The following is a 13,442-nucleotide window of genomic DNA, read 5'->3' as shown; positions in this document are numbered from 1 at the left end:
AAAGAGGCCAGAGGGCTAAGGAGACATGTCCACTCAGAACCAGTGTATCTCTTTATCACTCTTGGGGTACCAGGACTCTGGAATCCCCTGCCCACATAGTACTGAGGCCTCTTCCAGGACCTTTGCAGACTCTTCCTGGTCTGTCTCCCCAAGAGTGAACCATGCTGTTGGTGTGCCTACCCCTAGCCGAGACAGTTGCTTGTGGGAGACACAGAGGGAGCTCGGATGTCCTGAATGCTATGTCTGCACATAGGCACTGAGTACAGCATGGGGCGGGGGTGGGAAGAGAAAGGCGAGGGGTGGAGTTGTGGGTGGGGGGAGCATGGTCCAGAGGCTGACTTCTCTAAAGAGCCTTGAGAATTCTAAATTTGAATACGACCTTTCAGGTTGTTGTGAAGGTATACTTGTCAAAGGAGACGCATAGAACCAATTTTGTGTAATGTTGTGTTAAATTGATTTATAACTTCTAAATATTTGTATCTATGATCTGTGGATTCTTTTTTTCCTGTTGAAAAATGGTGCATTTTTAAATTAAAGTATAGTTGATTTACGATGTTGTGTTAGTTTCAGGTGCACAGCAAAGTGATTCAGATACACACACACACACACACACAAACACACACACACACTCTTTTTCACAGTCTTTTCCATTATAGGTTATTACAAGATATTGAATACAGTTCCCTGTGCTATACAGTATGCCCTTGTTGGTTATCTATTTTATGTATAGTCGTGTGTATCTGTTCATCCCAAACTCCTACTTATCCCCCCACCCCTTTCCCCTTTGGTAAACATAAGTTGGTTTTCTGTGTCTGAGTCTGTTTCTATTTTGTAAATAAGTTCATTTGCATCATACTTTAGATTCCACATATAAGTGATATCATATGATATTTGTCTTTCTCTGTCTGTCTTCACTTAGTATGATCATCTCTAGGTCCATCCATGTTGCTGCAAATCATATTATTTTATTCTTTTTTTATGGCTGAGTAATATTCCATTATATATTCTATGATATGTGGACTCTTGATTCAGGCCTTGCAAATGTTAGGGACAGATCTGTTAGCATGAATGTCCCCTCCTGGTGAGGGTGAACCACCATTCCTCAGAAGACACTTACATCATGGTCTGGGCCTCCTGGAAGAATTCATCTTCTGACATGGAGCCCTCCTTGATCATCTTAACAGCAACGTCATACTGCCCCTTCCACTTGCCCAGATGGACCACTCCAAACTGGCCACTTCCCAGCTCCTTCAACAGGGTAATCTCTTCTCTTTTCAGTTCCCAGATTCCTAATGAGGCAAGACAGACACTCTTTAGGATGAGAATAGAAGGCTTTGGGGCTAACAGCTTCCCAAGTGATTCCCTCTCCAATGAGAGTTTAACACTGACAATATAAAGAACAGCAAGACCTTTTAATTTTAACTTGATCACTTAAAAAGAAAATCCTTAGTGATGTGGTCTTATGGTCTATTAGACCACATGATAATGCCACCAGAACAATATTGTTCCTGAAGCAGCTACAATTATTGACAAGAAAAGTTAGAGTGAAAAAACCTTTGCCAACCAGAGGCGTCTTGGAAAGACTTGGTGTCAAAATGTGCTCAGTGCCCTTAGCTTAGTAAAATATCATTACATTTTCTTATAAAATAAATTAAACTGTGATCCAGGTCGCAAACTGGCTCCCCTGAGCAGGCAGAGAATCCCAGAAGAAGAAAGGACAGGCAGTGGGGCTCTAGAGGCTGATGACTGGGTCAGTCTTTTTGGTAATGCTGGGGAGATTACAGAGTTAGGTTGGGAGGACAGAAAAGGTTTCAGTTTGTTTCAGAAAACGAAAGAATGTGTTAGAGCTGAAGCCCTCCCTGGCACAACCTGAATAGCTGAATAGGGATCTCCTCCCTGTCTTCCATCTTTTTTTTTTTTCCAGTAAATTAACTATATATATATATATATATATATATATATATATATATATATATTTAAAACGAAAAATGGTAGGAAATGGAGTTTAAGAGCCCAAGGGCATGTCCATACCACTTCCCAAGGACACGGAGATGGGAACCTTGTTGGCCTTGGTTGACACAGGGTGGCGGAGTCGTGTGATCATGCCTGCAATGGAATCAGCTTCATATCATCACATGATCACATTATGTCACATCACATTACCTTACACTGGTTCACACCTCTGCTTAAGCTTTCTCTAGAGCAGCTGAAAAAGCACAGAGTTAATGATGTTGTCATGCAGAGAGAGAATCCATTCTAACCATATTCATCCTGTAGTTATATTAATTTGCTTGACTTGACTAACTAGTTCTATGTAAAGCAAAAATTCAAAGAGTAAAACTATCAATACTTTATGTGATTTTTAAAAAATCTCATCGAAGTTAGTTGCTTGATGGAATCTTTTATTTTAAAAAATCTCATTTTTATTTTGCTAGCTTTTCTTGTTTTAATTATTTTATTGCATTTGTAGCTAGCCATCAACTATTTTTTTAAATTGAAGTATAGTTGATTTACAATATTATATTAGTTTCAGGTGTACAGCACAGTGATTCAATATTTTTATAGATTATACTCCACTTAAAGTTATCACAAAATAATGGCTCTTTTCCCCTGTGCTGTACAGTATATGCTTGTTGCTTATTTATTTTAGACATAGTAGTTTGTATCTCTTAATCCCCTACCTTTATCTTGTCCCTCCCCCCTTCCCTCTCCCCACTGGTAGCCACTAATTTGTTCTCTTTACCTGTGAGTATGTTTCTGTTTAGTTATATATTCATTCATTTGTTTTATTTTTTAGATTCCACATATAAGTGATAACATAGAGTATTTGTCTTTCTTTGTCTGACTTATTTCACTAAACATAAACCCTCTAGGTCTACCCAGTTGTTGCAAATGGCAGAATTTCATTATTTTTTATTGCTGAGTAATATGCCATTGTATATACATATACCACATCTTCTTTATCCATTCATCTGTTGATGGACACTTAGGTTGTTTCCATATCTTGGCTATTGTAGATAATGCTGCTATGAACATGGGGTGCATATATCTTTTCAAATTAGTGTTTTCATTTTCTTCAGATATATACCCAGGAGTGGGATTGCGGGGTCATACGGCAGTACTATGTTTAGCTTTTTTTTTTTTTTTTTTAACAGACGTGTTTTTATTTATTTATTTATTTAGTTTTGGCTGTGTTGGGTTTTCGTTTCTGTGCAAGGGCTTTCTCTAGTTGCGGCAAGCGGGGGCCACTCTTCATCGCGGTGCGTGGGCCTCTCACTATCGCGGTCTCTCTTGTTGCGCAGCACAGGCTCCAGACGCGCAGGCTCAGTAGTTGTGGCTCACAGACCTAATTGCTCCACGGCACGTGGGATCTTCCCAGACCAGGGCTCGAACCCGTGTCCCCTGCATTGGCAGGCAGATTCTCAACCACTGTGCCACCAGGGAAGCCCCTATGTTTAGTTTTTTGAGGAACCTCCATGCTGTTTTCCATAGTGGCTGCACCAATTTACATTCCCACCAATAGCGTACTAGGGTTCCCTTTTCTGCACATCCTTATTAACGTTTGTTATTTGTGGACTTTTTGATGGTAGCTATTCTGACAGGTGTGAGGTGATAGCTCACTGTGGTTTTGATTTGCATTTCTCTGATGATTACCGATCTTGAGCATCTTTTCATGTGTCTTTTGGCCATCTGTCTATCTTCTTTGGAAAAATGGCTATTCAGGTATTTTGCTATCTTTTTTTAGTCTCATATTTAAGTATTATACACACAGCACATACATTTGGTTAAAAAAAACAAATCCAAACAGTACACAAGGGTACAAGATAAGAAGTAAACCACTTGAATTTTTTTTTAAAAAACTGAGCTTATTCCTAAATTGCATTTAACGGTCAAGTCATTTTAATTGTTTACATGGAGTTATGGTAAACCTGGGTTAAAATAATCAAAGTATTTATAGTGGCTCAAAAGAACTCATTTAAAAAAATGTATGTTTCTTGCTTTAAATGTGTGACGTTTTCCAAGTCCTGGGAACTATCACACATGTTTCGTTTCTCTCCTTCCTTTTTCTCTATTACTTATCTAGTTTTTACATGAGTGGTCTCTTGTAAATCCTGCACCTTTAATTAGCACAAAAAAAAAAATTAATACACTCCTCCAAAATATGTGTATATATAATTGCTGCTGTGTTGATACAATATATGAATCATAAAATATACTCACAAATAGAAAACTTAAGAGAATGAGATTTTAGAAACAAATCTAAATAAACATTTTAGTATTTTCTTCCAATCCCCTGGGGAATTTCTTGTGTATCCTCCGGAGTGGAATCATTCCACTTGGAGACATCTATTTATACAATACCTTTTGCAAAGTGTATTTTTCAGGTGCTACATGTTAAAATAAACAACTGAAGAAATTGGGACCATGGAAAAATACAAATAAAAACCAAAATCAACACCAGGAGTAAGACCAATTCACCTACGTGCCTGTGATCAGGTCAGGGAGAGCTGCACAAGTTTGATGCTGATCCCACAGCTTATTTTTTCTCACTGTTGGAAATTCATCCAGTCACTGCCTGTAAGTGGAACTAGTCTAGATAAGACATTTAGAGTGGATTTTTAAATTTTAATTTCATTTTTTTCAGGTTTATTGAGATTTTATTGACATATAGGTAACTCTAAGGTGTACAACTGTGATGATTTGATAAATGTATATAGTGCAAAATGATTGCCACAATAAGGTTAGTTAATACTTCCATTACAAGGGATTTCTATATATTTTTTATATTATTTTATACTATTTGTATCAGTCCATTAGGCAAAATTTAAAAAGAGTGATAGCACCCAGGGTCAGTGAGGATGAAGTGTTGCTGTTAGTGGGAGCGTACATTTCTGAATAGCATTTGACAGTGTCTGAATTTTAAACGTTCTTAACCATTATCTCAAATTCCACTTTTAGGGAATTTGGCTACAGAGACACTCATACAGGTACACAGAGCTATGTTTGCATGAAACAGCCATTGTTATGTGAAAATATTGTACATGATCCAACTGCTAAGCAGTATACGGTTCGGTGAATGAATTATAGAGTAATTCTACAATAGATTTCCATTAAACAGATCAGCGTGAGCTATACGCATGTGCATGGAAAGACTTCTAAGACATGCAGAGTAAAGAAAGCAGGCTGAAAAGTAGTATGTATAGAATGACCTCATATCTGTAAACATATAATGTGTGCACATACATATATATTATATATATGAATATATATAATGAGTAATAAATGCTAGTGTCAGCATAGAAAAAAATTCTGTCAAAATAGACACCAGCTTATCCATGAAGGTTATCTCTCCGATGATGCACATTTCTATATTGCTTGAATTTTGCAATCATCTTACTTCTGTAGGCAGGAAAAAAGCTGCAAATATTTTTATAAAGAGAATCTCTACTTCTAAGTCACTGAACTCACTCAACTTCATTTTTCCTGGCATTATAGAGTGTATAATGTTATATTCCAGGAAATGTAGGTTAAAAATCACAACAGTCATAGGGCTTGAGAGCATTTTTCCCCTACTTTCATGGTTCCTTATATAATTAAGAGTATTAGGAGCAGGGGAGAGGGATAAATTAGGAGTTTGGGATTAATAGATACACACTACTATATATAAAATAGATAAACAACAAGGACCTACTGTATAGCACAGGGAACTACCTTCAATATCTTGTAATAACCTATAATGGAAAAGAATCTGAAAAAGAATATATATATATTATATATATATCTGAATCACTTTGCTGTACACCTAAAACATTGTAAATCAACTATACTTCAATTTTAAAAAAAGAGTATTAGGAGGGTCAGTAATATCCAAGAAAATTTATATTTATCAACAAGGACCCATAAAAGAAAAACTGAACCAAGTTACCTGCTGAATTGTGTTGATGATAGTGAATAAGCTTTGGAATGGAATCAAAACAGTAGTTTTCTGCCAGGTACAATTTGTTCTCGGCATTTGTATGCACATGGTAATGTTTGACGGTTCCTTTTTTATCACTAGTAAGGAAGAAAGAATGTTAGAACGTTTTTTAATAAACAAGTGAAGCTTGATTACATAATGGTTAAATCATTATATTATGTGCATTTGCAAATTTAAGAAAGGGAAGTCAGAGGTGGTTTCTCAGTCTTGACATCTAGTGTTTTTCTGGAGGTGTCCACGATAATCCGTAATTATGGAAGAGGGCTCCTCTCTGAACTCAGTGGATCCTTTGTGCTCATACAGAATTCATCTATAATAAAATTCCCCCTTTCTGTACCGTTCTTCCTTTAGTAAATATAAAGCTGCCATCTTCCTTTGGTGATTGAGAGCCCTGCAATTTTCAGGATCATTATTCTGAACATTAATTCTCTTTTAGCATAGTAATGGAGATTAAAAGGTGGGAGGCAAAGGTCATTAGGCTGTGGATGGGAAGCTCTTTTGGGAGTGGAGTGTACAGGTTGGAGTGGGTGGGAATAGCCTTAAATTCCTCATGCGAACTTGTGCCTTTTCCCCATAAAACTTTTTTTTTTCTGTTGCTCTACTTGTAGAAAAGAGTGGTGAATTGATGCACGTTGATTTAGGCTAACCAGGAATGATATGCCTGTCTTAGATTTTAGGGTCTAGCATAGTGGTCAGGAACTGGGCTTTGAGTACATTTCTGTTGCTGGCTAGCTACCTCATCCAGTTGTTGTAAAGCTCAGATGAGAGTATGTATATATCAGTTGCACTGTGCTTGGCACGTAAGAAACTGTTAATATATTCTTGTTGCTGTAATGTCGGCCTCGTTAGAATTACAATTATAAAAAGGAGAAAGGATGCTTTCTTGTTGCATATGGCTCATTGGCTCTTCGTCTCAGCATCACATTCACTCCAGCCGAATGATGGTGTTTCATTAAAGAAGGCTTCTGTAGTCACTCATTGGGATTCTTTTCATTTGATTCCTCATCTATTTGGTGATTTTTTTTCTACCTAGCCACCTTCAAAAATGAATCTGGTGTCAAGAAGCTTAACTAAGAGGACTTCTGACATCAGGTTTGGCTGAAACTGGAGGCCCTGAGGGCCACAGAGCTTTTGATATTCAGTGAGCCAAGCCTTCTCCCCCTTCTTACTGGGTTGGCTTTAGTCAGCATCCAAGTTTGCAAGCTAGTACACGAGGTGCACCGGGGATGTGGCTTCTGGCACCGGAAAATGCCATGCGAAGGCTTATGATACATGCTATTATCTCAAATTGGAGGTAGGTACTCTGTAAAAAAAATTCCCCAAATAAAATAACTTTTTCATCACTTAATTATTTAAAAAATACATATATGCACCACAAGGCAGGGCACATGGAGAAACCACCAAGGCCCTTCAGTCATTCAAGGTCGTTCAATCCAAGCATTAAAAAAGGGTCGCACACATAGACTTTTTTTTTTCAAATGGCCCTAATCAAGATTTGACCAGATTCTCATTCCAAAACATTGGGTGGTTTCAACATAGGCACAGGGATATGATTGAGGGAACATGAACTTGGCTGTTGAAGGCTTGGCTTCAAGTCTGTCATTTATTAGTTTTGAGGGTGGTCTTTATAAGCTCTCTTTGAGAGTGGCATGGACATATATACACTAGCAAACGTAAAATAGATAGCTAGTGGGAAGCAGCCGCATAGCACAGGGAGGTCAGCTCGATGCTTTGTGATCACCTAGAGGGGTGGGATAGGGAGGGTGGGAGGGAGGAAGATGGAAGAGGGAGGAGATATGGGGATGTATGTATATGTATAACTGCTTCACTTTGTTGTAAAGCAGAAAATAACACACCATTGTAAAGCAGTTATACGCCAATAAAGATGTTAAAAAAAAAAAAAAAGAAAAGAAAAGCTCTCTTTGAACCTCCGTCCTCTCATATGTAAAATGGTGCGAATAAAAACAGCTTTCCTGTTTGCTTCACAGGATGTTTAGAAGGAATAAAAAGGCTAACAACCAATGGGAAAGTGGCTTGTAAAACTCTGGAGGGGGACCCTAATGTTGGTGAGGGTGACTTGCCTGAGGTAACCGTGGGGCCTTATATACCTAAGCATGGCGTGGGGGTAGTAGAATTACTGTTTCCCAACAACAACAATACTAGTGATTACTATTACTTTATTGTGTGTTATGTGCCAGGCACTGTTCTGATCCAATATGTGAATTAACCCACTTCATCCATAGGACATAATAATTGTTATTATGTCCACTTTTCAGATAAGGAAGTTGAGGCACAGAAGTTAAGAAACTTGCTTAATGTCATAACGTTTTGAAATGGCAGAGTCAGGATTTGGACTCAGAGGTGCAGCTTAACAGCAGAACTCTTAACCACACCAACAGGACAGCACCCTAGAAAGAAGCCATCCAGGGAACACAGCTACACTGATTCAACCTCCTGCTCCCCCTGGAAAGACTTACTAAAAACCAGACACTGGGGTAGCTTTCTCAGCTCAGCAGGTGGCTAGGGCCAAGAGTGTAGAGGCACCATTCCTATTATTTTTCTCTTTCTAGGCTTAGGATGAATCAAGGGGGAATAACGCAGGATTCCTTTCACAAATGTTAAAGGCTCGCCGTGCACTGGGCGCTCTGCTGCTGTCTGGGATGGGCAGGAGAGAATCGCCCAGAAAACAGCCTCTTGATAGTACGGGGTGGGGGGGGGAAGGCAAATACGAATGGTCGCATTCCACAGAAATACTTTGATCCCAAATTCCAGAGTTTAAAGATGGGATCTTGTCCCAAAATGTGACTGAATGACCAGCATATTCAAAGAACATACACAAGAAGATGAAAGAAGTCCGCATCATACTTACTTCACAGCCTTACTAAACAAGGACACTGTGTACATTCCCGCCTGGCTGGAATTTCTAACCATAAATGCTCCTTCTTTTCCCTAAATAGGAAGGAGAGTGTGGAAGGGACAGAAAACATTTTCATTATTCTTGAAAACGATTTGCCCTGGTAGGTGGTAGGAAAGTAGATCTTTTAGATCCACTTTAAACATTGATGGCACAGATTACTCACCAGTTGGCACAGAAGGGACCCCTGGTTTAGCTTTCCTCCTTCTCTCACTCAGTGTCTTTATAGATCTACCCTGTGTGCTTCAACTCTTCCTCTCCAGTTAATTTTTAACCTTCTCTGATAATTTTCCCTGTTTTGTGTTTGTGCAAGCCTAACATTTTAATCTTTCAGAGATAAAATTTTAAACCACATATCACCATATCATGCCCTTGGAAGGTTTTAGAAAACCAAAGATGCAGAACAAATCATTTATTAAATTTATGCTCAACTTGTCTTTTGTAATGTGCTGATACTAAGCATATTTAGATTTAGACAAAGTGGATATTAAACCATGCATGTGACAAAATACCAAGTTAGGTAGTGGTCACCACATTCTCACTAGTACCCCTCCAAGAAATAATTGGTGTGTTGTATTAGGTTGAACTATAGCAAAGTGTCATTTTTGTAGGTCAAAAGAGTTTGCAGTTGGTAAGTCCATTACCAATTAGTAACAAAATCCAATAGATTTATTCCCCATTACATCTGCTGTACTCTGGTTTAGGTGCTAATGGTTTTAGTGACAGGCTTGAAGTATGAGGTACAGATGGCCCCCAGTAAATCATCTCTCTGTATATTCCTGCCCTGTGTAGTCCCCTCCCACATCGACTTTGGGCTGGCCCAGGTGATTTGCTTTGGCCAGTGGGACATTAGCAAACATGACAAAAGCTGAGACCCTGTAATTGCTTGCACTGAACTGTGGGGCTTGGCCTCTTCAACCACTGCCTTGAGATGACTGTGCTGTGAGGAAGCCCAAGTTAGCCACATGGAGATGGAATATGGCACCCTGGTTGACTACCCCAGCTAACCCGACCCTTAGTCAATCCACCAGCTAAATGCAGCCACATGAGTGACCCTAAGCAAAACCTGCAGAACTGCTGGCCCAGCTGACTCATAGAACGGTGAAGAATCATAAAGCTTGTTGTTTCAAGCCACTACATTTTGGAGTGGTTTCTTACAGAGCACTAGGGTTAGAGGAAGTGGCTGGCTGTGAGGGGCCTGGTAACCCACAGGGTGGACAGTTAACACTCTGATGTCTTGGCTGTGTAATTCGCAGCAAGGTTTCTATGAGCAGTGCATTACCCTCCACGCCCAACACTAGAAAGACATTCTTAGAGGCCATTTTAAAGACTAGACTACTTACCTTTTGTCTCAGTAACTGCTCAGATTGTGACCTGGAGATGTTACCTGCAAACCAGCTGCAATAGAAAGGATTTCCACTTTGAGAATTAATAGTTTTTAATTGCATAACTTGTCACTTAACTTTCTCACCTGTAAAATGAGGCATTGGCCCAGATCAGGGTTTTCCAAACCTGGCTGTTCAAGAGGATCATTTGAGGAGGTGTTAAAAACTCAGACTCCTCAGTCTCCGCCACCCAATTATGATTCTGGGGTGCGGCCCTGATCATTTCCCCAGTGCACGCCTCCACCCCATTGGAATCTAGAAATGATGGAGATAGAGACTGTCTATATGGTCAGATCTGGGCTTTCCAAGTCAAAGAAAGCCTTCCAATTCATCTAAAGGCGAAAGACTAAAATCCATGATTAGAGGTTCTCTCCCTTTGGTTTAAGTCTTTGTCATCTGTTAAAGTATAATTATCTTTGGATAATTTTTGTGCTAGCATTTCTCAGTCATTTTTCTTTTTAACATTTTTATTGGAGTATAATTGCTTTACAATGGTGTGTTAGTTTCTGCTTTATAACAAAGTGAATCAGCTATACGTATACATATGTCCCCATATCCCCTCCCTCTGGCGTCTCCCTCCCACCCTCCCTATCCCACCCCTCTAGGTGGTCACAGAGCACCGAGCTGATCTCCCTGTGCCATGCAGCTGCTTCCCACTAGCTATCGGTTTTACATTTTGTATCTCAGTCATTTTTATCTTAGTTTGAATGATTCCAGTAGTTGCTTTCCAGAGGGTAGATGTTGGGGAAGAAGCTACGGTTAAAGGGGAACCAGAAGGTGGTGAAGAGTGACATGTACTTTGTAAATGCTCTCACTGCACTCGTAGCCAATGAATCAATAACAGCACTCATACAAAACCAGAACTAGAAATATGTGTTACCCTAGTGTCCAACTGAATTGGTCGCTGTTGGGTAGCAAGTGTCTGAGAGATGCAGTGCGCCTTATTACTCCCACCTCTCCTTAATGCCAGACTTTAAGTCCAGGAGACGATTATTTTGTCCCTATTTGTTGTCGAATGATAGAGTCTTAGATTTTGGAAAGGACCTTAACAGCCACTTAAGACCACCCTGTCTCAGTATAATTGGGCTGATCACACATTCTTATTTGCCCAGAGGAGTCCAGTTTATGCCTGATGTCCAGATGTAACATTGAGCAGTGCACTCTTTCTCTTCCTAAAGTGTCCTAGTTTGGATGTTCAATGATAAGGTCACTCTAGGAATAGGAATCTCTCAACATAAATGCTGTGATATTCAAGGCTCGGTTGTGCTACCCTGTAAAATTACTGCATCATAACTAACTTCACAATTGGACTCAACGCTAATAAGAGCCTTCAAACATCATCCTGGCAAGGGGCCTCCAGGGAAGAAATAATCAGCAGAAATGTCATGGGCTGTATCTATGAAGTCAAAGGGAAATGAAGAGGAGGCCAGGTATGTGATAAGTCCCAGGAATATGTGCAGCTGATTTAGATCATCCAGACTGGGGAAAAATACTTTCATTAGTAACAACCCAGTTCATTGTCACTCATCCTCCAGATACATGGCCCAGAACCTCACATGAGTGTCTCCATGTAAATACAGCCTCCTGAGCAAGTTTGAGCCATCTGCTTATAACCTTAGGGGAAGAAAACAATAGAAACATCTATGTCTAGTTTTAGAGAAACACAGAGGACTTTCAAAACTCACTCATAGTCATCAAGGTTTTCCTCTTCTTCAGATGAACTTGACTCAGGGGATCCCCTTAAGAAGAGAGGGAATGACATGAATACAAAAAAAAAAAAAAAAACCACCAAGAAATAATCCAGGTGCCTCACAGTGCCATATCAAATCCCACCCTGCTTTCATCCATGTGAATAAAATCTGGACTGTTAGCTTCTCCTTTTTTGCACTTGGGAAGGTGTCAGCGGAGTGAAGAGAGAATTGCTTAAAAGTTGAGCTCATGCCCAGTTTCATGAGAAATTGGCTCCTTGATACAGAAGGCCCCCAGGAATGTAGATTTCTTTGACTCTGTCAGAAGAGTGGGCTCGTGAAATAAATGAGGACGCTTACGGGAGAGCCGTGATATAAAGCTAGAGAAAATCTTGGTTGTGTATAGAGCTATTCTCAGAGAAGAGTTACTCAACTCTACGTTGCTTTCCCTCCTGCTAGAGATGCCTGAGCCCGGTATGTCCGTGTTCATGAGAACACCAGTGTATATCATGAACGATGGGTAGGAAGTATCAGCGTGACCCAGAAGCCATCAACTCAGACCACCTTCAGGGTTCAGAGAAGCAAACTACCTGGATTTGTTTTATATTTACCTTAAAAAGTAAAGGCTAGTTGCAAAATTATTACAAATGTGGTTAGTTTTCCTGCAAATGGAAGAAATCCTGGGTGTAAAAGAATATCTGAATTTGATTTACCATGACATCTTTAAGGTGCTGTGATCTACAACATTTCTTTCCCTTTGGTTACTGCATGCCAAATCTTCACTGCTACAAAAAAGAGGGATACATTTCATAAATTGATGTTTATTTATAAATGTTAAATGACAAAAGTAATTTTGTTAGATATGTTTCAGCTTTAACATTTTGACCCATATATGTCACTTGGTTTGGATATGGAAGCTATTGAGTCATTTTCACATTTTCAGACTTGCAGGGACTCCACTAAAAAGCAGTAGTTTGACAGGATGCCTAAACAAAAGAGAATTTTAATAATGGCTCATAATAACCCCAAACAATAGAAAACTTGGATTAATAAATCATCTTGACTGGGTTTGCCCTGATTTTCTTGTATGTATGCAAGCATTCTGTTGCTGATATATTTTAAAATAAGTTATTTTCCTCTTTGCTGTTATGATTGCAAAGGAAAGTCCTGAAAATACCAAACCGTTTAACTCCATGTGGACACAGATGGATCTGCAGGATTCTCTTCATCCTCTGCCACCCATCATTTTCTCTCTCTCGTTTGGGGTGCGAAGCGGAGCATGAGGAAGTACCGACTTCTCCAAGTCCAAAGGCTGTTTTATTTGGAATGTAGGACCTACTTCCTGTTTGCCTTCACAGCCCAGGGTCTTTTTCAAAACCACACTTCAGTGAATGCCTGGAGAAGCCCCAGCACAGCAATGCCTCCTTCCCCAGCTTCCCAGACAGCCTTGCTCACTAACATAGCTTTTTCCCTTCAGT

At 39.5% G+C, this 13,442-nt stretch overlaps 1 protein-coding gene across 6 annotated transcripts in view; it reads right to left on the bottom strand.

Annotated features, from left to right (window-relative positions):
- BMX (BMX non-receptor tyrosine kinase) overlaps positions 1–13,442 on the bottom strand; it is a 52,420-nt gene that overhangs the window by 14,425 nt on the left and 24,553 nt on the right. For 3 of the 6 annotated variants that reach the window (XM_082375693.1, XM_082375698.1, XM_082375695.1), the window contains exons 8-14: positions 12,678–12,749; positions 11,962–12,015; positions 10,235–10,289; positions 8,847–8,926; positions 5,927–6,054; positions 2,032–2,106; positions 1,118–1,289 (exon numbers count right to left, since the gene is read on the bottom strand). In XM_082375693.1, the coding sequence (XP_082231819.1) occupies positions 1,118–1,289; positions 2,032–2,106; positions 5,927–6,054; positions 8,847–8,926; positions 10,235–10,289; positions 11,962–12,015; positions 12,678–12,749 (636 nt within the window). The remainder of the gene's footprint in view (positions 1–1,117; positions 1,290–2,031; positions 2,107–5,926; positions 6,055–8,846; positions 8,927–10,234; positions 10,290–11,961; positions 12,016–12,677; positions 12,750–13,442) is intronic. The other 3 variants (XM_082375694.1, XM_082375696.1, XM_082375697.1) reach the window with 3 other exon arrangements.

This window comes from Balaenoptera borealis (assembly GCF_965194805.1).
Source record: "Balaenoptera borealis genome assembly, chromosome: X".
Classification (NCBI taxonomy): domain Eukaryota; kingdom Metazoa; phylum Chordata; class Mammalia; order Artiodactyla; family Balaenopteridae; genus Balaenoptera; species Balaenoptera borealis.
Note: the sequence above shows the minus strand (reverse complement) of the source record. Positions and strands in the feature narration are given on the sequence as shown.